Raw genomic sequence first — 26,818 nt, 5'->3', positions numbered from 1 at the left:
TTTTCTTTAAAAGTCATTTCCTTAGTTGAGGCAAGATTCACTTCTTAATGCCAACCCAATGTGATAATAGGGAACAATTCTTTTATAAAGAAATCATCTTTAGATAATTACTTACTAAGTCTACAGCACATTTCATCTGCTCTTAAAGCAAAAAAAAGAAAAAGTATTTTACAAAGTGGAAACGAATGCAAAATTAAAGTAGTTTTTAAAAAGGTATTGTTCATTTACTCTTCACATAACTCCAACCAGAAACAAACGGTCGTTTATCAATAATCCACAATAGCAAGCAAGGGAGATAACTAAGAACAGAACTATCTTACTACAAAGGGAGACAACTGTTGGTATCTCCTTAAAAAAAATCTATATAAATAAAACAGGAGATGTATGTACGTGTGTCTAAATATTGAACCAATAAACTCAAACTACTCGTCAGGTAACACTGAAATTAACAGGAAATAATAATCATACACCAAGGATGGTTTATAACAAGTAAAATCTTTGTTTGGATGGATTAATAATGCATACAGTAATATGTCGGCAAGTTGAAATGCAAAATGTTCATTTCAACTTGCCAACATATTTCTATTACTTTTGTGCATGTGCAAATTCATTCATAACTAAAAGTTTTATTTGTTGACAGCTCAAAAGGTTATTTTAGTTTCAATTCTAGCTAATGACACCCAAGTTTTTTTTTTTAATCTTGAAATCAGTACCATATACTAGGTACAATATAATATCCAATAGAGATTTGCCTCCAATAATAAACACAAAATAAGCCTCTTTCTGCTTCTCTAACATTGGATTAAATAGCATTACTGTCCGATGGCATTCTCTGTTCTTTATGTTAAAACTGCAGTTTAGCAGCCTGAAGAGAATGCGAGGAAAAAATTGACATGAACAATTTGAAGTTAAAATCTATTTACGCATGGAATTTGAAGGAAAACACTTTAAAATAAGTAACTTTGCTAGCATTTCCAAGAATTTGGCATATCATGCATCTTGGAAATATGTTGCAAGGATACTAGTATATTTACTCAGTTTATAGAGAACTGCCCCAGTGCAGTTGTTTGGTTACACAATAAACACTCAGACTCCTGGGCAGAGTGACTTCATCCGCCAACCCCCAATATTTCCTCTTGTATCAGAAAACACGCTACGTGATATACGTATATCTGTACGTGATGTTGCCAAGCTAATCAAAAACCTTGATTCCAGTAAAGCAACTGGCCCTGATGGTATTCCAATTATAGTACTCAAAAAACTTCAACCTGAACTAGCGCCCATACTTACAAAACTGTTTAAACGTTGTCTTAAGGAGAATAGTTTCCCATCTCCCTGGAAAATCTCATCAGTATGCCCTGTATTTAAGAATTCAGGTGATCGCTCATCCCCCTCTCAGTACAGGCCAATAAGTCTCCTGTGCGTCATGAGTAAGTTGCTAGAATCTGTATTAAATACAGAAGTAATCAAACATCTCAACAAAAATAATCTTCTTAGTGACACTCAATATGGTTTCCGTTCTGCTAGATCTACAGCAGATGTCCTTACAGTTATATCGCATAGGATTAGCAAATCTCTCGACGGTGGCAATCTTTCTAGGGCAATTGCTCTTGACATATCTAAAGCCTTTGATAGGGTATGGCATAAAGGTTTACTTCATAAGATCGCTAGCTATGGTATAGCTGGAAAAGTCTTCTCAATTATTAAATCATTTCTTTCTGATAGGTTCATAAGAGTAGTAGTTGAGGGGCAAAAATCAGAAGCTCACAGTATTAATGCCGGTGTCCCTCAGGGATCCATCCTGGGCCCAACTCTTTTCCTGATCTACATTAATGATCTTCCAAATCATATCCTTACATCATTTGTAGACATTTATGCTGACGACACTACCATTTATGGTACCACATCTAAGACAGTAAACGAGCAAGTTCTCTCCAATTCTCTCTCCTCTGATCTTGAGCACGTAGTACAATGGGGAAAGGAGTGGCTGGTTACTTTTAATGCATCTAAAACCAAGCTTCTCTCTTTACATCATCAACATTCTGATCCACATTTGTCATCAATTGAAATGAATGGCTCTCGTCTTCGGGAGGCCTCAAGTTTTGACAAGCTTCTGGGCTTGACCATTACTCCTGATCTTAAATGGAACACGTATATCAAATCTGTTGCCAAGGCCGCTGGAAAAATGGTGGGATCTTTCTATCGATCCAGTAGATATCTCACTGCTGATGCTATTATCTATCTATATAAGAGCCAGGTACGTCCAAGGATGGAATACTGTTGCCACATCTGGGCAGGAGCTGCTAGAAAGGACTTGTCCTGCCTTGATAGAGTTCAAAATAGACTTCGTAGCCTCGTAGGAGATGTCCTTTTCTCCTCCTTGCAACCTCTATCTCACAGAAGAGATGTTGCGAGTTTGTCTCTGATGTATCGTTATTTTCATGGAAAGTGTTCAACTGAGCTTCAATCTATGGTCCCCCCTCGCCAAACTTTCACAAGAAACACTCGTCTAGCTGTAAACACTATCAATAATTTCCCCCACTCTTTATCTGTCCCTAAACCTAAACGTAGATTCCATGAACAAAGCTTCTTTCTTAGAACTGCACGCCTGTGGAATTGTCTTCCGTTTTCCTGCTTTCCGGCTGACTACAATATGGTTTTGTTCAAGTCTAAAGTAAATAAGTTCTTGATGAGCCGTTCCATATAAGTTATTAAATTTACCAAATTTTCATTACTAATGATTACTATATTGACCAACTTCTACTGTACACTCTTTAACCCTTATCCTTGAGTGGCCTCTGGGCCTTGATAATGTGGTGATGCCTTTGTAAAAAAAAAAAAAAAAAAAAAAAAAAAAAAAGAGCATATTCCATTTATTACTTTCAATTTCAGAGAGAAGTAAGAGTAATAGATGGTATATAGAATAAGAGGGGGGGGAGTTACATAACATACATGGAGAGGGTGAAAGTGATAGACAGAAATTCACTAAGTGATAGGTAACTTGATTAGTTATTTACAACTGATGACTAATTAGAAAACTGAAAAAAAAAAAAAAAAAAAAAAAATGCAATCCTAAAACGGAGGAATATTTTAGTATATATTTTCCCATTCATTTATTTTTAACCTTGCTTCATCCAGACTACTCAGAATCCATAAAATGATAAAAAAAAAAAAAAAAAAATTCCAAAGAAATTATTTGATTAATATTTTTATTTACTTTCTAGGTCCTGTACAAAAAAGATGAACTGAAAAGTTTACCAGTTGGACCCTTGCATATACATAAAAAAAAAAGAAAAAGTGTGATGGGTGGGAGGGTACAGATGGACGGGTTTTTATTCAGCCTTTTCTTCTTTATGTTTCTTTTTCTTCTTCTTCTTTTTAACAGCAGTCTGAAATAAAACAGACAAAAATTAAAATGAAATCATTTCGAGCTATCCAACAGAGGCAGTTTTTTTTTTTCAAAGAGAAGATAAACTCAGCCTTACATCTGTTGTGCTAGCATCTAGAGCAGCATCCTCTTCACCGCTTGCCTTCTTCTCATCATCAGATGCAAGCCTTTTCTTCTTTTTCTTTTTCTTCTTCTTTTGGTCATCACTTTCCTCTTTTACCGTAACCTGGGCAGGAGGTTGCTCCTCGTCAGAGCTACTGGCAGGTTCACGTTTTCTCTAAAAAGAAGAAAAAAAAATAAGGATCAACTTTATGGCTCATAAAATCTTGTTTTGTAGAAAAAAAAAAGTCTATTTCAAACAATTCATTTGCAGCAAATCAATCCAATGGAAATATGTTCTTTGAAGTTGAAGTCGTTGGAAAGAAACAGTTCTTAGAAATTCCATTTGCTGTTAATTAAATGGAGGAAGAAAGGAAAGTCGTGAAATATTTGCAAAAAGAAAATGAAGATTGATGTGCAGTCGAGCATCTTTACGGAAACAACGATAGAGTAGAGAAAGACTAGCAATGTCTTTTCTGTAAGAAAAGGGGTCGTAGGAAAGAGAAGAGATCATTCCCACTAGATTGTGAAGTTAATTTTATACGGTTTTTTTTTATGACCTGGTTTAACTAATTCATTCAGTTGTAAATAAATGAATATAATGACATCAATAAAGTGGGAAATGATTCAAACACGCCTTGTACATATTAGTTTAGTATCTGGTTAGATGCCAGATACCTCCAGATTGCAACTGTCCATTCAGTATGCCGCCATCTGTCTTAGAGAGTGGAGAATTTTGTTTGTTGCCATTGCCAAAAACACCTTTTTTTTAATGGATAATCAAAGTAAGTTTATGAAATGCAAAAATTCTCAGTGGTAGTTTAATAATTATTGAACTTCATAATTTTTCCAGTTTGAAGACAATCATAGCATGATTACCCTTTAAACTAACTAAAATTAACACTAAATATTTTTTTTAATCATCTACATCATAATATTCAGATCATAAAGTGTTAAGACAGGAAAGAGTGTTCTCAGCAGCATCTCCCATGATCTGGCATCAGTATTCCATCTTAGAATGTATCTGACACGTATAAAGGATTGCATCAGATGTTGAGTAATCTTATTGAAACTAGAAATGAATGTCTTTGTGAATTTATAAATTCTGAAAAGCAGTGAAATTCATTTATTTTCTTCAGCAAAAAAATAACCATTTTTAAATTATAAGTTTTTTTTTTAACAAGGGAATCCCCACTTATCAAGGCCTGAAGGCCACTTGAGGATAAGGGTTAATGAGTGCCAGAGAAAATGGACATCACCTACTAGATCTTGATTCAATTTTGAACCCTGTCAAGGCAAGAAAGGGTGCTTGATTAGCTCCTCCCCAGATCTGGCCACAGTACTCGATCATTAATATGTCAAGAGCTATTGCTCTACAAATTAAGCCTTGTCGATAGATTCACTGCAGTCAATACATCAGCTGTAGATCTCGCTTGTCACTGAGTAGGTTGTGTTTGCTGAAGTGACCTACAACTTATCTATCATAAATTGGAGCAATTTCTTCATGACGCACAAGGTTGATCTTCAGTATTTTTAAATACTGACTAAGGTGTTGGGTTGAACAGCTTTGCAAGAATGGGAACTAGTTCCGATTGCAGTTTTTTGAGTATTATGATTGGAATGTTGTCAGGTCCAGTTGATTTACAGGAATCAAGGTTCTTGATAAGTTTGGCAAAATCCTGGACAGTGTCCACTTTTGTATTCCAAATGTTGGTGCTTATAATTCTTTGGAACCAACTGGGATATTCGCAACACCCTAAGCTTAAAATTTTAGAGCCTTTTTCTATGGGATTAGATTAAGTTTTTTTTTTGTGGGAAAGCTATATAATTTACCTTTTTAGGTTTAATTTCTCCTCCTTCAGCTTGTAACCTGCAAAGAAAAACAAATTATTCAATATTCTATCTAATAAAAGCGAACATACACGTGTCCAGCTGACATATTTATTTTTATAAGCAAGGCTTTATTTGAATAACTAATAATAATAAAGGCAAGAATAATCAGATACGCAAATTCACTTTTGAGCAGAGATGGTTTAATCTTAACTGATAAAAAAAAAGAAAAAAGAAAAAATAAGACAGAATTTCTTCCACTTTTAATACACAATATATATATATATATATATATATATATATTGCCTTGTTCTTAATATTTTTGGGATTAAAATAGGAAATTATCTGAGGGTTTATTTAAATTCAAGAGCGCAAATTAGTTTATATATTTTTTTTAAAGCAAAATTTATATTGTATATTTTTTCTTTAAGATTCAATTTGTATCTATAATTTTTATAGTAAGTTTTATCTCGAGAAGTTGTTTCAGATTTTAAGATTTGACTTGTGTGTCACATGGGTAGAAAATCAGTTGCTTTTGATAAAACCTTACTACTTCCTGCTCACCATTCCTTTTAACATAAATACTTCATAAACTAAGCTCCCTTGTTTGGTTTTATAAATGTGAGGTGCTATATGCTTTGAAGGTTTGTCTCGAGTCCTTGATGATGTAGTTCTCACTCGTGCTTTTGTTAATTTCTCTTTCACTCCTCACATTTCATGAGTTATGTTTCTAACAAAAGGGGGAAGAATTGCTGTTTTCTAGGTTGGAATACATCTGACACTTATCATTGGCTAGTTTTTGAGTTTGAACTGGTATTCTTTTTTAGCTCCTTATATCAAGTGGCTTCATGACTTGTCTGGAGCGATTTCCACACACACACACACACACACAAAAACATAAGATTTTTTTGATGCCTAGTATATAAATAGCCATGTTACTAATCTCTATAATTTTAATGTGATTTTTCTGATTTTATTCCCAATCAGTACCATATAAGACTGATCAATTGTAAGGGTTTAAATTTGGTTGGCAGGTTTTAAACGTGAGGTGTGAATGTATGGAGATTGTACATTTATTGTTTTGCTTTAAAGAAAATTAGTGAAGGAACTTGAAATCCTAGTTTTAATGAGCTGTAAATCAATGTAAAAATTAAATAAAAATTAAAATGTCACAAAATTTTAACTTTCAAAAATTAAAATATTACAAAATTTAATTTTTCGAAAATACCCTCTAAAATGTGTCACATTATAAAATAACAATCAGCATCCACTTCTGTGTAAATTTTGTGTTGCTTATAATAATCTCGATATGACAACTGAAGCATACTTTTTTTTTTTTTAATACTTGGGTGAGAGCGGGCGAGGGTCACCGTTTATCAAGATCTGGAGACCACTCTAAGTTAATAAGTGTTAGTTAAATGATGAGACAACATGATCAGGAATGGTAGGGCTTGATTATTTAAGAGGACAGCTCAACAAGAACTTATTTACATCAGATTTGAAAAACGATCATACAATAATCAGCTGGGAAACAGTATTGTGCTTCACAGATGGACAGTTTTAAAAAAGAAACTCTGCTCACGGGATCTTTTAGTTTTAGGCACAGATAGAGAGTGAGGGAAATTGATAGTTGCAGCTAGACAAACATTTGTTGCTAATGTTTTATACTGGGAGAGGGGGGGGCATAGATTGGAGCTCAGTCGAGCACCTACAACAAAAGTAACGATAGAGCAGAGTCTCTTCTGTGAGAAAGAGGAAGGCGAAAGGTTCTCGTCTACTAAATTTTTCAAGCTTCTTTATTTTTTGCAAAATTTATTGAATTTAATTAAACTTATCTCAAATGAAAGATTTAAGAATTTTAATATCATTCAGATATCCCCTCCTCTCTCTAATTCTGTGAATAACAGTTTCAGAGCAAGGTTACAGCAGATGCCAGTGCTGAGAAATTGTCTAGTTTACCACTGATGAAAATAACACACAGTCTACCCCTACTGAGGACAGTAGATGATAATGCAAACCGCTTTTATTATTTATGCATGTTGGCACAACAGCTGCTGTTGATTCTCTGATGTTGGTCACATATGTCAGCTTACTGACCAGTTGAAATTACATTAGTTTTCCAATTGTTTTTCATACATCCATCAGCACTAAGTATTTTTCTAGTCTTTTTCTCTTCAGACTTTCATGTGAAAAATAAAAATAAAATATCTTATTATCCTGTTTACATCATATCTTCGAAAAAGAAAATTTAAACTCGTATACAAACATTAATTCCTCCAGACTTCAGGGGAGAGGGTTTTTTGTAAGTTAAAAAAAAAAAGAAATAAACTATTATCATTATCATCTTTATAATATTCTGTTTGCTTCTTCGTTAGTTAGTCCATACGTCACCCTTTGAAAAAAAAAAAAAAAAAAAAAAAAAAATTCTGAATGTCAAACTGCTACAAAAAAGGTCAAATTCGCAATTTGGCCTTAAGAAGGCCAATCTAGCAACCACAGACAAAAATATTAGTGATCTCCCTCTGACGTAGCCTTGTTTTTGAATGTCATAATAATAAATGATCATTGGTGTGAGAAGGGGACTCATAATTTTGACGTGCAGTAGTTCTTTAAAGAAAGGAGTCTGAAACTTTATGTTAAAAAAACATTTTGAAAGAAACAGTACAAAAACATTGTCTCTTAAAATGTGATTTTATTATTTGTATTGAACTATGTAGCACAATATTACTTTCTGAGAATTTCTTAGTACTTATTAATTTATCTCATTTGGATCAGTTTTATATTTAAAATACAATGGACACTATTTTTATAAAAATGTTAAAACTCATATTTGCTGGATATTATTTTTTTCTGTCAAAAAACTTTTTTTCACTATCCAGAAAAATATCAGCTTTATGAAAACATTTGTTGATTAAATATATTTCTCATTCTGTGGAATTTCCACAGGTTCTGCTAGCTATCATTATTTTACAATGATTATTCTGAAGCACTCGTCACAAAATAAAATTGTTTTAAAAAAGAATTTTTTAAAATGTTCATTCAAATGTGAATATCTGAAGGGAAAAAATTAAATGCTGAAGTTGAAGAGATGCTATGAAAATATATAATGACATAATTGATGATTTCAATGCAGATGTCTTCTCTCCCAATGCTATTGTATCATTTTTGGACAGAACAGATACTACACATGTGTCATGAGGATTAGAGACTCAATAGCAGCTGTATACTTGACTAGTATAAATAGCAAAATGCTAATGGAAAGGTATGCAGATTTTTGGATGATTAAAATTACCATTCAGAGACGATTATGGGTCTGGCGGTGTGATCATCAGCCAGAACTTTGATTCATACTTACTTAATGAGCATTTCCAACCATTTTTGTGGCGTTTTCTCATTTGGAGTTCCAAATTTGTTTAATAATCCTTTAGAAATCATAAGTTTCTTCACATTTGCCTGAAAAAAGAAAAAAGTTTCAGTCTTAAAATCTTATAAAAAAGTCCACTAAACAATAGAACAGAATTCTAACAAATTTTGCATGAAGTATCCTTGTCACACTGAATGTGCTCTAATCAAATAGAAATATTATTACTACTGCTAATAAACACTTACACCTTAAAAAAATATGTCAGATTAGCAGCTTATTGTCTAATTGGTGACCAACTGCTGTTACTATTACTAATGAGTTTTCTGAGTCTTACTATTTCCATGCTGGCTCATGACAAATTGGAAAAGGGTGTTTTATTTGTGACACCATCACTAGAAGATTGCTATACAAGGCCCAGATGGTTCTGCTGTTTATTACAGGGTGAAATGATAAAATTGTCCCCATAGAAAAGACGACATGATTCCATTTCTGTTTGTGGAGAACGCGTTCTTTCTCTTTTTTTTGCAGACCATCTACAAGTTGGCCAAATGCGTACAAATCCCAAGAGCGATAGAAGCGTTCAATCATAACTGAAAGTGACACAATGTTCCACAAGCGAGATCGGAATGCGCCACTGTACAACTCATGCTCTCTACCGATCCAACTTATGACAACAGGACCATTGCCAGCATCCTCAAAATGCATTACTGAGGATTGCCACAAATAACAGGGATATGTCCAGGGTGATGGAAACCAAGTTTCCAGCCATGGCTTATAGTGTTTGGTGTGGTTTCAAGTGAAGGCATCTTCGAAGTCAGCTTGAAAGTCAACACCAAAGTTTACCTGCATGTGCTGAAGAGTGTGGTACAATCAGGTGGCCGCTGGTAAACCCTGGGTGTGGTAGCAGGACTCCGTGCCAGCCCACAAGTCCAAAGAGACCCAGGCTTGGCTTCAGAAACAGTGCTACAACTATGTCCCCTTCTCTCACTTTCTTCCCCTCTCTTCCCGACCTGAACTCGTAGTGTAGTAATCGTTAATGGTGTGAATTGGGTAGAATTTGATTATTTATGGGGACGGATCAACAAGAACTTGTTTACATTGGATTTGAAGACTATCATGTTGTATTCAACTGAGAAGCAAAACAGCAGAACAGTGTTCCACAGGTCAGGCAGCAGTTTTGGGAAAGAAGCTTCGTTCATGGAATCTGCGTTTAGATTTAGGCACAGATAGGGATTTTACTTAATATGTTGACAATTTTCACATCCCTCCCATAAGTACCCAATGTCTTTCTAAAAAAAAAATTGAAACTACAGAGACAGAAACTAAAGCGAACAACAGAATAATCTGGTTCATATGAAATGAATGAATGGCATAGATAAATGCTTCAAAATTATTGAACAGTAACACTAAATTTTGCACAAAAATCTCGACATATGGTGTATATAATAGGGGATCGTCATTTACATACAACTCCCCAATAATTATAAACGTTTATATGCACTTAAAATATTGGGTAGAAGTACAAATTTGGTACAGAAAACCCTTGGGATGTTAATTACAAAATTAAGATTAATTATAATGATTAAAGAAAAACTAAAGAACTCGGAAGTCAGGATACAAGTCACTAGTAAAGCATGTTTTGTTTTTGTTTATTAAAAAGAAAAAAAAAGATATTTACCTTTGGACCCAGTCCCCATTTGCGTGGGTATGTGTCGCGCTCCATTATCACTCGTTTAATTTTTGCCACAGTTCCATGATTGCAAGTTGTCATTACAGATGTCGTCATCAATGCAATAGCTGCAACGCAACACAAAGTGTAGAGAAATTTTTTTTTTTTTAAATTGTATAAAAAAAAACATCTCTTAGTAAAAAAGAAAAAAGATGTATGAACCAAAAAACAAAAAAGAGCTTTCCCGCCTCCCTTGTGTGCTCTCCTATGGTTCCATATAGGAATGGCGACAGATGACGAAGTTAAGACAAATCACCAAAGAATTGATATGCTACAATCAGACACCAGGTACAAATTATTGCTAAACACTATATCATAAGAAAACTGTTTGAAAGGACACAAAATTGCGACATTGAAAATCTTGCTAAATTTTATTATGAAGAAAACAAAGTTTCCAGTCATGGTTATGGTCTTCGATGTGGTTCCAAGTGAGGGCCAAATGGTTTAATGAATGCCACTTTGAACGCTTCTGTTTTTGTGTGTTTGGCTAAAATTCAGAAACACAAGATTACCCATAAAAATTACATATTTGAATTTTGCATAACTCCAAATAGATTATGGCAAAAAAATTTTTTTCTTGGTGGTCACTAGGAATCTTGCTAGTGCACAGTGTGTGTGTGTGTGTGTGTGGGGAGAGAGAGAGAGCAATTACTTTTTTTCATTCTTATTTGTGATTGTTTAAAAAAAATAAAAAAACAAAAGAGGCACTGAAATAAGTGTTAATAACTCTTATCAGGTTATTTAATGCCAATAAGCTGGGAAAAAGGTTTTATTCTTTAATTTCTTTATATCTTCAAATAGTTATGGTGTTTGATTTGATTGTTCTGTAGAAGAAAATTATTTTTGTTTTCGACTTTGCAAAACATGATTGAGTTTTGTAAAAAAACAAAAAACAAATGTTTGGTGCATTTTTGTCAGCAAACCAGTACCTTCAGACTGAACTGATCTGGTAACACTGTAACATAGCACGTATGGCACCTGTGTGAGAAAAATCAGCAGTAGCCATAAGATAGCTAACTAGCAAAAATATTGGCAGGACCAGCCATCTTAGCACATTTGCAAATTAAATCATGGGAAGAAGTAGAGAAAAAAAAAAAGAAAAGGCAGCATGTGGTCAAGCAAAGGAAGCAATCAGACCAGTTTTGACTCCTGGATGGCGAGAGAGAAAATGTGCTGTGTGGTCGAAAAAGCGGAAAGGCAAATGACCACAGAGATACTTACATGAAAGAGCGTTTCAACAGGCATATTCGACATGTGAGTGATATTTTGAAACACGAAGAAGTGTGTTGTCGGAAATTACTGGAAGAAATGCTTTTCTGTATTCACTTAGAAAAAAATTTTAAGTCGTATTTTTTATGTTCTTCCTATTTTGCTTGTCAGTGAAAATTTATCGAAGAGACCTGCATCGTCTACACCATATCAAATGAAAGGCATGACGCGCTATTAACATGTAGACTTTTACAACTGAGGCAAATAGATTTAAGCATATGGAAAATTTCCCTCCTTTCTCTTCCTATGTCAAAGAAAATTATTACTTCATCTTTCAGTTTGAGAAATTGTACAGTAAATTACGACAATGTGCGAACCAAAAAAAAAAAAAAAAAAATTCTTCAGTCATACTCTTGTTCTTCATTTTTAGACTCTTGCTACCATTGCATATATATTTTTCTGGTTTAGATAATGTATATTTTATTGAGATAAATTACTAATTTGATATCAGACATAAGTAATTTAAATATGTAAAAAAATAAATATTGACAACAACCATTATGGCACCCAGTTTCTGCTCAAAGTATTTTGATGTCAATCCCAAGAATAAGAATACAGTTGCTTGCAAGTTATGTCAAACAATCACATCAAAGGGTGGCAAATCAGCAAAAACTTTTACGACTAATATGTTAAAACATCTTAGAAATGTTCATCCAAAAGAAGCAAAAGTTACAGATAAGAAAAGGAAGCAATGAATATTCAGGGACAGACATTCCAGAAACAAATGGCAACGACTATGAACCTCTAGCAAAGCACAAAACTACTATAGAATTAATATTAGCCAAAAAGAAAGTTTGAGATATTAATGACCACAGGTCACAGGTCACTATGTGATAAGAAAAATGATTACTGTTGATATTCAACCATATTCTGTAACATCTGACATTGAATTTAATAAGTTTATTGCAAAACTTCGTCAAAATTACAGTATTTCATCAAAAAAGTACTTTACTGAAAAAATAATTCCCAAAATATTTACAAAAGTAAAAACAAACATTCAATCATCTCTTGACGAAATTAGCATTTTTTTGACTACAGACATTCAGACAGCTGCTACAAATAATGCTCCCTTTCTGAGTTTGACAGTGCTACTGTGGTTTAGAATAATTATCATGCTTCATACATAGCCACTCTCAAATGGATCATTACTTTCCCAACAGACTGTCAAAACAATCATTACAACTAACAGAAATATTGTCTCTCACTTTAATCACTCTCCATTAGCAATTAGCAAATTAACTGAACACAGGATCAGTTTAATTTGGAAAAACTCATTCAAGAGTGGAGTTCAACATATATGCTAAAAGGAAATTTAGAACAACGAAAATATCTTGTAATATGTGCTGTTGATAAGATTCCTACCTTAACAACTTAGCAATGGGGATTTGGTCAAAAAATTGTCCAATTACTGAGTTCATTTGAAGAAATCATCTAAGAAACAAGTCACAGAACTTCAACCATATCGACAATAATACCTACAATTTTAACTTTGAGGTTATTTCATTCAAAAGCTGTTTAATGTAATTCTGATGTTTCTGACTTTAATGGAATCCTTACCACTGTTGAACAATACAATTAATCAATGGAAACAAGGTTTTCATCTTATCTAATGATAAAAACTTGTGTCTACTTCCCCAGATTCAAGATTTAAAAAAATGACATAGAAAACACTATTAAGAATTGGATCCTACATTATCTACTTTCCACTGTTGATAATGAAGCAGAATCAGCAAGATAGACCTCTTCAAACTCTGTTAAGGGCCTAGAAGATCAAAGTGAAAGTAAAACTGTATCACTTTCAAGCTTGTTTGATGAATTAACTCCAAATAGGCCTACAATAAGAAATCAAAACTTAGAGCAGGTAGAAGCGGAGTTAAACCTGGAAACTGCAACTACAACAGAAATACAAGAATTGCAATCTAAACTCAAAAGGAGTAAATCTCTTATGCTTAAGTGCACAAAATAACTTGATCATTATGTAGCTTTACAACTACTCGCAAGAGGTGATGATCCATTTCAGTGGTGGAAGAAGACACAAGAGACCTTACTACTGCTGAGTAAACTGGCTTCAAAATATTTAAGCATATCACCTTCATCCGTGGAGAGTGAGAGGCTCTTCAGTACAAGTAATTATGTGTATGAACCTATGAGCAACAGGCTGTGTCCTGAGGATGAAGAAAGTCTAATGTTTGTACATTACAACTTAAAAGTATTCAACTTGAGGAGACTGAGAGCAGAGGAAACAGGCAGCAAGAACAGAAGTGGAAGTAGAGCAGCAGCAGGTGCAGAACTTCAGCTTATAGTTATTCACTTAAATAATTACAATTTGTACTTAGTAGTGTGTTTGTAATTTTTTTTTCTTATCTAATTGTTTTATTATATTCATTTAAGCATTGGAAATTGTACTTTGTAATTTTATTTAATAAAAGCAAAAAGCCATAATAGTGGCCAGACACTTAAGAAATATTAAATTAAATTAGCAGTTACTATGTTAATATGTCAAAGCTATCTGAGGAGTCACTTGGCAATGATGAAATCATTTAAATTTAATAGGAAAGAGAAAAGTAATAACTTGGCTGATTAATTGGCAAAAATTACCTGCCAATTAATTGGTACATCCCTTCTATGGAGTATGTAATTCAAATGGGAAATTCCAACAAAAGAAAAGTTTCCACAAATAATTTATATATCACTATGTTTATATATTTGTATGTACAGCATTCACTCTTAAACTTACTAAATGATCGTTATGAATTTTGGAACACAGTTGTCAGGTATAAGGGTTCTAAATGTGGACTTTATTTAGTTTTAGTTTCATGAAAAAGGATATGGTAGGAGATAGTACTTTATGAAAAATTAAGATACCTCCAATCTTTTGTGAAACGTTAATAGATATTAGACATCAATTAATAAATGTTCTCCAAATTTCAGGGGTTTTTTTAAGAGTTACTCAAAGAGTTTTTAGATTGTTATAATCGGAAGCCCTTATTTACAAGAATCAAAATCATGTAATGAATTTAAATCAAAATTAAAAAAAGGATTCTAGAAATAAGATTTAGATTTTTGAGGAACATGGAAGTTGTGAAAAACTTGTGTCTTGGGATGAGTATTTGTCTAGTATTTTTTATTATTTATAAACATTTTGATTGACTATTTTTTTTGTTCGTTTATTAACAACCAACAAAAATTTCAGTTGAAGTTGAAAAAAAAGCAATATGTATGAAAATGAAAAAAAAAAGAAAAAATAACAAAAACGAAAACAAAAAAGAAAAAAAAAATTGAAGAAAATGTAAAACTAATGAAAAAAAAATGGTAAAGAAAAAAATGGAAAAATAGTCTGTCATTATTAACTTGTTTATTTTATGTTATTTTTATTTCAATAAATAACTGTTACTTTGCTATCTAATTCTTTAGTATTTGTTTCAAATTTTAAGTTTAACTTACACTTTAACTTGGTTAAATGACAGACTGACTTATCTCCCATCTTTTATGGGTACTACTGTTACTTGGGCTCTTATCAATGGCGGATAGACGAAATATAAAATTGATTTTAATTTTTAATAAAAAAATTTAAGTAATCATTTTTTCCTAATTTTAAGTGATGATATGTACGTATATCAAAGTGTTTTAACTTGAAATGCAATTTTCACTTGTGACGAATACTATACAAGCACCAAATTGTTTTTTTAAACAGTGACATTTAATTTGCAGATTTTTCTTACCGAGACAAATGGCTTCTCCCTTTGTCGTAACGATGACAATCTCCTCATTTAGTTCAATTCCATCCTCATAACGCAAAACGCCAGGCAACATAATTTGTGCTCCATAACAAACCGCATTCACCTAAACGAAAACAAAAAAGATAATTTTGACTGAAATCTCAATGCACGAATTTATGAAATAATCTGCAATCGTTAACTTTCTCTCCTGAAAACTAACTTTGTCATTTGAATATAAATTGAAAGTGATTTTGAGATTATATAGGATGTTTGAGATAAGTGTGATATGTTTTAAAAAGGGTGGAAAAAAAAAGAAAAAGAAAAAAAAAAATCATATCGTAGCCAATAATTTTTTTAATATATGACACTTGAAATGTAAGCTGCTACTATTTGGGATCATGTCTAACAGGAGACTGTGAGGAATTGAATAGCGACATGTTTGTTCACATTACATTTAAAGTTCTGCAGGTTAGCACAATTAAGAAAGCAGGAAACATGTAAGGAATTCCAAGGTCTAGCAGTCCAAGGGAAGAAACTATTAAAATAAAAGGCTTTCCGGCATCTAAGGACCTTAACAGTGAAGGGGTGAGATTTCATTATTTTTCAGGTTAGTAGAGAATATATACGTCGAAGGGCATGGATGCTATAGAGTTCATTGGATGAATTCTCAAAATTCAAAATGCATCGTTTAGAGGATCTTTTGCAGAATAAAGCTCACTCGAAGGAGTTGCCCCGAGACTTGAAACTGGAGCGTGTAGTGTCTTTCGAGATGCCCGAATATCAGTTTTGCTCCTGCTAATCAGCTCATCCTTAGTGGTACCAGTGATACAGTAGGTTGTCTTTCTAAACTGCATGCTTTACAATAGTCTGTGAGGTTGCAACCAGGAGAGTTAGGGGTAGGGCCAAACGTTGGAACTGGTAACGTCACGGAAGTTCTCAGACAACCGATTCTGGAGAAGACTCGGGTGTGCCACACAAATGGTTTTCCCAGTCAGTTTCCACTCAGCTCTTAACAGTGGACAACAACTCGATACAGACATCGATAGACATTTAAATTCCTTTTTAAAGATGTAGAGCGGCATGATGTTACCATTGCTGGAAGCACAAAAACTATCGCAGTTTAAGAGAAGTTTGTCTACATGATGCAAAGAACTTCATGCGAACTGTAGGTTAGTCAATTGATCGAATGTACTGAGCGAATGTTGAAAAGAATCTGACAAAATGTATGATTATAGATATTTAGTGCCATCCCTAGCTAAAATGGCTATTAAAGGAGGAGAAAAGAAATAATAACTTTGGACACTTATGGATAATAGACCCCCCACCACCACCACCACAAAAACATTAACAACTCATTTGATAGCAAAAAGTTTGAGCTGGCATAAAAAAAATTATGAAAAATGATCCATCATTTTCAACATTAAAATAGAATATTATACGCAGTTCTCAATTATTGCCATTTGAAATGATTTTTAGTCAAGTTATATGAAACAAATTCTAAACATTTCAAAATGAAGACATCTTAGGACTATGCATAACATTTTATTTTATAACATAGAAAATAATTTATCATTTTCCTTAATTTATTTTTTTTTTTTTGTGTCTGACACTTGGGAGTTTTTGCTACCAAATATGTTCTTCATAAAATTTTATCAATTTATAAATTTATTCGTAGGCATAAGAGTATTATGCACAAGTGCTTACATATTTTAATTTTTTATAAGGTGGTCACCATTTATCAAGGCCCGGAAGCCACTCAGGAATAAGGGTTATTGCATGTAGAGACGTGAGTATTGAGATTTAATAAAGTGTCTACTTAAAGGAGTGGTTCATCAGGAATTTGTTTACGTTGGACTTGAAGACATCCAGGTTATAATCAGGTGGGAAACAGGCAGACAGAACAGAGTTCCACAGGCGTGCAGTTCTAAGAAAGAAGCTTTGTTCATGGAATCTACGTTTGGATTTAGGCACAGATAAAGAGTGGGGAAAATTTTTGACAGTGGTTTCAGCTAGATGGGTGTTTTTTATGAAAGATTGACGAGGGGGGACCAGAGATTGGAGCTCAGACGAGCACCTGCCATGGAAATAACGATAAAACAAAGATAGGCTTGCAACCTTTCTTCTGTGGGAGAGAGGTTGCAGGGAAGAGAAAAGGGCATCCCCACTAAGCCACGAAGTCTATTTGGTACTGTCAAGGCAGGATAGGCTGTTTTTAGTAGCTCCTGCCCAGATATGGCAGCAGTATTCTATCCTTGGACGTACTTAGCTTTTATATAGATAGAGAATTGCATCAGTAATGAGATATCTTCTGGAGCGGTAGAAGGATCCTACCATCTTTCCAGCGATCTTGGCAACAGACTTGATGTGTTCCATTTCAGATCAGGAGTAAAGGTCAAGCCCAGAAGCTTGTCAAAACATGGGGCTTCTCCTAGATGAGAGCCACCCATTTCAATTGATGCCAGATGGGGATCAGAGCATTGATGATGTAAAGATAGGAGTTTGGTTTTAGATGCATTAAAGGTAACCAGCCACGTTTTCCCCCACTGTACCACGCGCTCGAGATCAGGAGAGTGAATCAGAGAGAACTTTATCATTTACAGCCTTTGATGTGTTGCCGTAGATGGTTGTGTCATCAGCATAGATGTCAACGAATGATTTAAGTATGTGTTTAGGGAGATCATTGATGTAGATCAGTAAGAGAGTTGGGCCCAGGATGGACTCTTGAGGGACTCCAGCATTAATACTGTGGGCCTCTAATTTTTGTCCATCGACCACTATTCTTATGAGCCTATCAGAGAGAAATGATTTAATGATTGAGAAAACATTTCCAGTTATACCGTAGCTGGAAATCTTGTGAAGTAGGCCTTTATGAAGGAAGCCTTTGTCAAGAGATTCGCTAATTCTATGAGATATAACCGTTAGCACATCTGCGGTAGATCTTGCAGAACAGAAACCATATTGTGTGTCACTAAGAAGGTTATTTCTGCTGAGGTGGTTGACTACCTCTATTTAATATGGATCCAGCAACTTACTCATGACACACAGGAGACTTCTTGGTCTGTACTGAGAGGGAGATGACTTATCACCTAAATTCTTAAATACAGGGCATACTGATGAGGTTTTCCAGGGTGTTGGAAAGCACTTCTCCTTAAAGCAACGCTTAAACAGTTTCATAAGTACGGGAGCAAGTTCTGGTTGAAGCTTTTTTAACACTATAATTGGGATGATGTCAGGGCCAGTTGCTTTACTGAAATCAAGGTTCTTGATTAGCTTGGCGACCTCATGCACAGATATTTGTATGTTGCAGAGCGTGTTGTCTGTTATAGGAGGAAATATGGGGAGTTGATGGCCTTCATCGCATAGGGTAGAATTAGCTGCAAAGTTCTTGGCAAATAGTTTGGCTTTGTCTGATGCTGACGAGATGACCTCTGGTCCATTGATAATGGTTGGGATAGAACACACACTTCTGTTTAGGATCCTATTTGCTATTTGCCAAAACTGGTGGGAACCAAACCGCTGATCAGCTACTTTGGATTTAACAGACTGAGCATATAGATTTCTTGCATTTTTTATTACTCTTTTACAGTGGTTGCTGGTGTTCCTGAAAGCAGCTTTAGTCTCAGTGCATCTATTACGTTGGTAGCTATGGAAAAAGTGATTTCTGTGCACGATGGCAGCAGCACATTCTGGGGAGAAGCATGGCTGGCTGTTAGGTTTTTGTTGGAATTTTTTGGATGGTATGAATTGGCCTATGCCTACAATTAACCATTCGGTTAGGTCTGATACTATAGAGGACACATCCTTTTTAAACATGGAATGCAGAGGTAGATCAGATATGAATGTACGGAAGCTATCCCAGTCAGCCATGGAGTATTGGTATACAGTACGGTGGAGGGGTACGTCTGGGAACTTATTACATTTCATTTTTATCTTAAAAATTAATCTGCAACAAAGCTAATTACACTCACTCATTCACACGGGCAGATCAGAAAAGTAGGATTTATTACTTTATCAAGTTTCGAAATAATGAAAATTCTTGATTACGGTGAAAATGCTAATACTTTTCAGCATGGAAAGTTATTGTTCCTATTTACCTGCCTTCCCACGAAGGCAGAGTTAGACACAAGGTCGGTTTTTAATGTGGGGGGAAAATTTAGCTCCCTCAAAAAATAGTATTCTGGATAGGAACAAAAATAAATATTGTCTCAGTCAAGAAGGATTTCTCCTCCACTGATCGAGGAAAAGATGAAGCGTAGTATCAGAGCAGAACAGATACTACATTTTGTTCCGAAACAAAAGGCCAAGTAAAGCCTGGGCTCATGGAAACTTATTGTTACAAAAGGTTTTAAATACTAAAATTATAAACTGGATTATCTTGTGATTAGAATATATAATGTATGAAATTCTAAAAATTTTAAATTGAATGATTCACAAATAATGGACAAAAAAGTAGTGGGGGGTGCAGTAGTAAACATAATTCATACATGAATATTTAAATGAATAAATACAAATCATTTTTTTAATTCATCACGTCTACATCAGCATAGCTAACTATTATTTGAATCAATAATACAAAATAGACGTGAAATTCTGTACAAAGAGTAGAGAACAGTTTGTAATAAATTAATGTTTGGTGTTAGTCACTTGTTATCTTATTTTTTTTTATATATATTTACAATACTTCTTGATCATAACAGCAATAAATTTTAAGTGATTTAATGAAAAAAAAAAAAGAAAGATAAATGAAAACTTTTTAAATTTTATGTTCATTAATTTTCAAGGGAGGTAATTTAAATGAAGACCACCAGTTTTTCAAATTATAATAGATTTATATTAAAGATGTGCAATGTAAATTATACATTTAAAAAGAATATTTAGGGCTAGATTAATAGAAGTCGGATGCCAAGCAGTTTTTTGCTTGTTATATTAAAGATGTAAATGTTCAAATAAAATTATTTTTAAGGGTTGAACTGATAAGATGGTTAAAATGAGGCATGACAAACAGAAATCATAATAATCTATCAGGAATGTTCGAAAAGTAGTGCCTATTTTTTATATTCCACCTGCTAGATCAGAGAGGATTGCAAATTGCATCATCATGATGCCTGAACTAATGCATTCATGACCTGAAAATTTCATCACTCTGTTGCAGATATTGACAGTGTGAGACTAAGAAAGAAACCCCTGTCATAGATGTGTGTCAGAAGCAGAGATATTTCATTGAATTCTCGACCGAAGTGCATTGAGAATGATGGTGACCATGTAGAATAATTCTAGAGCACAAAATGTCACTTGTTTTAATGATATGACTCCAGTCTTTGTAACTCTTCAACATTTTGAGTATAAAAAAAGTATAAAAAAGAAAAAAGTATGAAATACTTACAGCAGAATCTTTTAGAATGATCCTCTTATGAGCCACAAGCAGAGCTTCTAATGGTTTTATCGCCCGTCGTAGATATGTCTCATCTTTGTGATTGTCATATAACCACTGTGCATCTAAAACATCATGCATGGTCACCATTCCAGACTGGAGACGGGGAAAGAAAAAAATGGAAATCAATTTTCAGAACAGCAACAACATACAACACTTAAAACCATCATCAAAGGAAAAAAATTACCCCCTTCTACAAATTGTCACAACAAGACAATTTTAAACAAATTCTTTAATTCGCTTGATTAATAATACTGACACTTGCAAAAATCATGCGCACACACACACACAAAATTTTATTATATTACTTATCAGGGCTACCTGGCATTGCCCAAAGTCTAAAATATAATTACCTATCCAACTGCTTTCCTCTAGGACCTCTAGAACACTACTAAAATCATCCAAACAAAATCCAGGAGTATATATATTATTCCTTAATTGGAATTCATTTTTGAGATGAGCATTATATATATTAATTTATTTTTATTTCGGACTATTATTCTCATCTTTATTAGTTGTTGTTTTTCATCTTTTATTGGTTTGTTTATTCACAACGTTTCGGCCAACTATTCCTCTGGTCTTCGTCAGGTGGTAACCACGATGGATAGGAACTTCGAATCTCCTAACTGCATTCTCAGCCATCACTGCCATCCGTAGTTGTTGTCGTCTCACCACATTGATTTATAAGATCAAAGAATCCAACCTTGATCGCCCTTCGGGGCCCGTGGCGCAGTTGATAGAGACGTTGAATCTCTACAGTTCAAGATGAACATTGTCTGAAGATAGCGGTTTCAATCCCACCCAAAGCGTGCCAGAGGTTTACTTGGCCAAAAATGTGGTGAGACGACAACAACTACGGATGGCAGTGATGGCTGAGAATGCAGCTAGGAGATTTGAAGTTCCTATCCGTCGCGGTTACCACCTGAAGATGGCCAGAGGAATAGTTGGCCGAAACGTTGTGAATAAACAAATGAATAAAAGATGAAAAACAACAACTAATAAAGATGAGAATAATAGTCCGAAATAAAAATAAATTAATAAAATCCAGGAGGCTTCCACTTATCAAATTGTTATTTTTATAGTCTCTAATAAAGGTGAACAACATAAAGTAACGATTCCAAAGTACACACACACACAATGAAAGAGAAGTGTTTCTGAATTCTGTACAAATCTATCTCATGCTGAAAATTGAACCCATTAATCGAGGTAAAAAAAAACAAGCTGAGCATGCGGAGGTCCCTCCCCATGAGTGAATGTTTGTGCAAATTTTTTTTTTTTAATTCATGGCGTGGTTATTGAAAAAAGTGTGAACAAATGAATGGATGAATGATTTAGGGACAACTTTACCCCTACAATGCACCCTGGGGGAGATGAACAACCAGAGTTATCCCGGAAAACCCACTCTGGCAAAAATTTACTTTCACCATGATTAATGTTTGTGCAAAATTTTTAAAAATTCAAGGAGTGGTTATTGAAAAAAGTGCAAGCAAATGAACAGATGAATAATTTTGGAGCAATTTTACCCCTATAATGGCCCCCAGGGAGGCAACCAGAGTTATCACAAAAAAATTTGTTCCGGCAAATATTTACTTTCACCACAACTAATGTTTGTGAAAAATTTCAAAAATAATCCAAGATGGTTTAAAAGGTTATTGAGAAAATTGCTAACAAACAAACGGATGAATGGGAGTGCGGTGACAAAAAAAATTAAAAAACGGGCCATTCTTGTCCATCAAGCTAAAGCTTTAAATTGCATTTTCATTGCTAAAACATGCATAATGAATGAACACATCTTTTACCTTTTCTGATTGAATACCAGATCTGACACGTCGGAGTTCTTGCATTTGTCCACCAACGCCTAACATCAAACCAAGATGGACGCACATTGTACGAATGTATGTTCCAGCTTCACAACTGACCCAAAAGATACCTGAAACAAGAAAAGATGATAAATAATACATACATATTTTTTTTTTAACAAACTAGAACATCATTACTAATAACTAGGGCTATGACAACAGCATATTCTTTTCATTGTTTTTACTCTCGAGTATATATCTGACACAGACAATTAATCAACCAAGAACCACATCACTCTACATAAAAACATAAGATATCAATGGATATATACCTGAGAATCTAAACAACGAAAAGAATACGCTGTTGTCATAGCCATACTAATAACATGCAGCTCATGCACTGAAGGGGGGGGGGGTCTTTAACCGGGAACAGAATGTGTTATGCATTGTTGAAGTGTGACTTTTGCCAGATATTTGGTTAAGGAATAAGATAAGTCTTAAGATTTATGTCAGATAAGAGAAAGATTACAACACTTGTAGTGTGGGAGAGAGAGTTCAGGAGGGTGTCATTTGTGAAGTCAAAATTGTAGATAAAATTCTTACCTTTTCTATACATCCTGTTTCCACAGCATTTTATGATACATTGTGTACCTTGTTTCTATACACACACACATTTGTGTGCGTGTGAGGTGTTTTGGAGATTCCAAACATTTTTAAATCAAGTACATATATCAAGGTACTATGGCTGTTTACGGTTGTTTCAAAGCAACATTTATTTTAAGTCATACAATATATATATATATATATATATATAACTACTTCATTTACTCACATAAATTTAATATACGAAAGTATAGATTTACGCGTAAACTTTAAGTATTTACTTCAAAAGTGCTCAATACGTAGGTAGAGCTAGTTAGTAATTTATAAAATATATATGGCGATTAAGCTACACTGAATATTCTGCGTTTCATCCACTATAGGATTCGTCAGGCTTATAGGTGCATAAGCCTGACGAATCCTATAGTGGATGAAACGCAGAATATTCAGTGTAGCTTAATTGCCATATATATTTTATAAATTACTATATATATATATATATATATATATATATATATAATTATTCTTTTACTATAATAATTAAATACCTACAGACACTAGTGTTTCATCCTTTCGGGAACTTCAGTGCAGAGTGTCACGATTAATACCAGTCAAATGATTTGAACCCCGCAACACAAGCCATCTCTGGCTCGATTAGCAAAGACCTAATCCATTCGGCTACCATTAACCGCGTGAAATAACGTTGAATTTAAACATTTTAATTTTAAATGTTCATTATATATATATATATAAGTGACCTTGCCTGTGTGCATGTGGAATGGTACCTACCAAACTTCTGTCAATATTTGATCTACAGACTTGAAACTTGAAATATAGTGGATTCGAACATGTGGAACAAATTCGATTTGTTTTAGCCAGAAAAAATAGCTGCTGCTGCTAAGGAGTCAAAATTGGAACTTGGCAGACGTAATTCAACTAAACGTGTATCTTCTATTCATGCCAAAATATACATTCATATATTTAACCATGTTAATTTTTTTTTTTAAGTTTTGATATGCATATGGGTTTAGCTCAGATATAACAAATAATGCTGGAGAGATACAGGTTTTGGTTTCGAAACTAGCTTTTTTTTTTTTTTTTTTAACTTTTTAAATGACTATTATATATTGGATACAATATACTAATTGGCTATATAATAATAAATATGAAATCAGCATAAATTAAAATATCACATGTAAGCACATTCTATGACTGCACAACACAGGGCAACCTGCTAGTGAATCATAAAATTATAAATACTGCTTCTACTCAGAGCATAGTAATCATTTTCAAATCAGAAATATCATAAGTGAAATACAAAACAAATATTCAGTTTACATGCCCCCAAAATTCAAAATTTCATCCAAAACAGGTGGACTTGACTTTAGTAAACTTAATAAGCATTAAAATCAGGGGGGAATAACTCTTTAAATTTACAAATCAAAAGAAATGTAAAATAATTTTAAGACATACTTGTAGGTCAAACCTATCTAAAAATTAAACCAAAATACTTGATTCAGACAATAATAACCCCTACATATAAGCATGCACACACACACACACATATATATATATATATATAGGGTAGGTCGATTTTGAAACTTTAATCACATTTAAAGAAAGTTGCAAAATAGTGTTATGAGAAAATTTTTCTTCCAAACTTTGTATTTGAGCAATCCAACCAAATAAATTTTAAGCAATCCAACCAAATTGAGATTTATCACGGTATACTTATCACAGGCAACATGTTTTGCTTAAATAAAGCTCGGTTTTAACAAAAATAAAATAATACACTTAATAAATATTTTTAAGTATTATTCCTTTTCCTTAGAAATCAAACAAATGTGGAATACAATCACTATAATTTTATATACAAATAACTATTTACATATGTAGATTTATTTCATGGATATTTTTATCGCTTTAACAAACTGTTTATTTTTTTAATTATCACGAATATCTGATGAATTTTGGATCAGAATAGACTTACCTTTTAACAAATACATCTAAAGTAATTGTTCTGATTGGTTATATTTTTAAATTAGTTTTCTTCTTTTTAATGAAGAAAAACTGTTTGCGAGCTAAACGATTGTGTTCATCCTATGTTTACGTTTTTAATTATAATAAATATATTTTGAATTGTTCTTAAAATAGACTTAACTTATGATTTTTTAATAAACTAGGGGGAAGGGGCCCGGCATTGCCCGGGCGTTTGTAGGTGCATGAAAAAAAAAAAAATAAATAAAAAATAAATAAAGTGGTAGTGGGCAGGCAGGCTCAAACCCGTGACGTGAAGGCGGAAAAGAAAGTGAAAGAAAACCTGACGTCTTACCGCTAAACTATGATAAGACAGGAAGTGAAAGTTGAATGGATGCAATTTTAGAATAAAAATTTTTTTTTTAATCTTAACATGCACTATAATGAACTACCTTTCAGAACCCTTTTTAAAAACATGGATGGTTGTGTAAAAGGCCCTACGGCATTCCGTGCTCCTCTCCCTGGGAAAATTATGCTCAAACGATTAACCCCAAATATCATTTTCCACTATCAACAGTCCTCTAGAGTCAAATTTGAAAATTAACGAAATACGTAATATCAGCTGTGACCAAAGATTTCTTTATGAATACACAGTAGGTATTTCTAAAGGTAAGGTTGACTCTAGATATTCCTCCTGGAAAACCCTTTAAACCAAGCAAGATCGTTAACTTTGGACACCAGGCTCATGTATTTATGAACTTGTGGTGCATACCAACAAAGACTCACAACAAAACACAGTTTAATAATTTTATTTACAATAAAATTTGTTGGTTTGAAATTAAATTTGTTGGTTTGAAATTAAAAGAAACAAAAAATTCTACAATCAGCAAGTGCAAATTTTAAATATGATCCAGAGGATTAAGGGGCTTCCTCATGAAATTCAACAGATAACTTCAAGAAATATACAAGGATAATACATGTCGAAAAACCTTCTACATTCCATGGTTAAATCCAAGGATGTTGAAGTAAGAGAGAAAGCTTTAAAAAGAATTTTAGTCATCAGGTAAGTAAATATTTATTCATATATTACTGATTCAATTATTTATTTCAATTTATAGAATCGTTTTTAAAAGATTTGTATCTAATTTCACTATAATTATTATAGCAGTACAAATTGGAATTTTTTAACACTTCAATTTTTATATTCATTCAGAAGTGAGGAATCAATTAGTAAAAGGTTAAAAAGAATACAATCTTTTAATTTTAATTCTACACATTGGACACAATTAATAGATGTTACATTTTGTGTCCTTTTTAAGCACCAATAACAAAAGATTTTTCTGAATCTGAACTTTGAGAATCATTAATAAATGGAACCAAGCTTGACTTGCCAGATTTGCCCTCACATTCTCAGAGCATGAGAAGAATGAGCAGTTAACAACAGAAGCTTCACAAACTGTACATGGTTTTAAAGCAAGGCATTAACGTATTACAGCCAAAGTTTTGAATCAGAAATTGAGATCAGCATTTTAGTCCAAGGGCTCTTATATGAAGCAATTTGACTATATATTAAGTTCTATTAAAATAGTGCTTCGTTTTTCCTTATTTGTTTA

General features: G+C 33.5%; 1 protein-coding gene across 2 annotated transcripts in view; it reads right to left on the bottom strand.

Moving 5' to 3' along the window:
- Window positions 1–3,192: 3,192 nt before the first annotated feature.
- The window catches only part of LOC145291519 (H/ACA ribonucleoprotein complex subunit DKC1-like), a 58,270-nt gene continuing 34,644 nt past the window's right edge, over window positions 3,193–26,818 (bottom strand). For both annotated transcript variants that reach the window (XM_080137503.1, XM_080137502.1), the window contains exons 7-14: window positions 22,629–22,759; window positions 20,782–20,925; window positions 15,402–15,522; window positions 10,360–10,478; window positions 8,673–8,770; window positions 5,321–5,357; window positions 3,486–3,665; window positions 3,193–3,389 (exon numbers count right to left, since the gene is read on the bottom strand). In XM_080137503.1, coding sequence (XP_079993629.1) covers window positions 3,333–3,389; window positions 3,486–3,665; window positions 5,321–5,357; window positions 8,673–8,770; window positions 10,360–10,478; window positions 15,402–15,522; window positions 20,782–20,925; window positions 22,629–22,759 — 887 coding nt within the window. In that variant the 3' untranslated portion in view covers window positions 3,193–3,332. The remainder of the gene's footprint in view (window positions 3,390–3,485; window positions 3,666–5,320; window positions 5,358–8,672; window positions 8,771–10,359; window positions 10,479–15,401; window positions 15,523–20,781; window positions 20,926–22,628; window positions 22,760–26,818) is intronic.

Source organism: Euprymna scolopes, chromosome 12 (genome assembly GCF_053919585.1).
Source record: "Euprymna scolopes isolate OS-2025 chromosome 12, ASM5391958v1, whole genome shotgun sequence".
NCBI classification, from domain to species: Eukaryota; Metazoa; Mollusca; class Cephalopoda; order Sepiida; family Sepiolidae; genus Euprymna; species Euprymna scolopes.
This window is presented reverse-complemented; position numbering and strand designations above follow the sequence as displayed.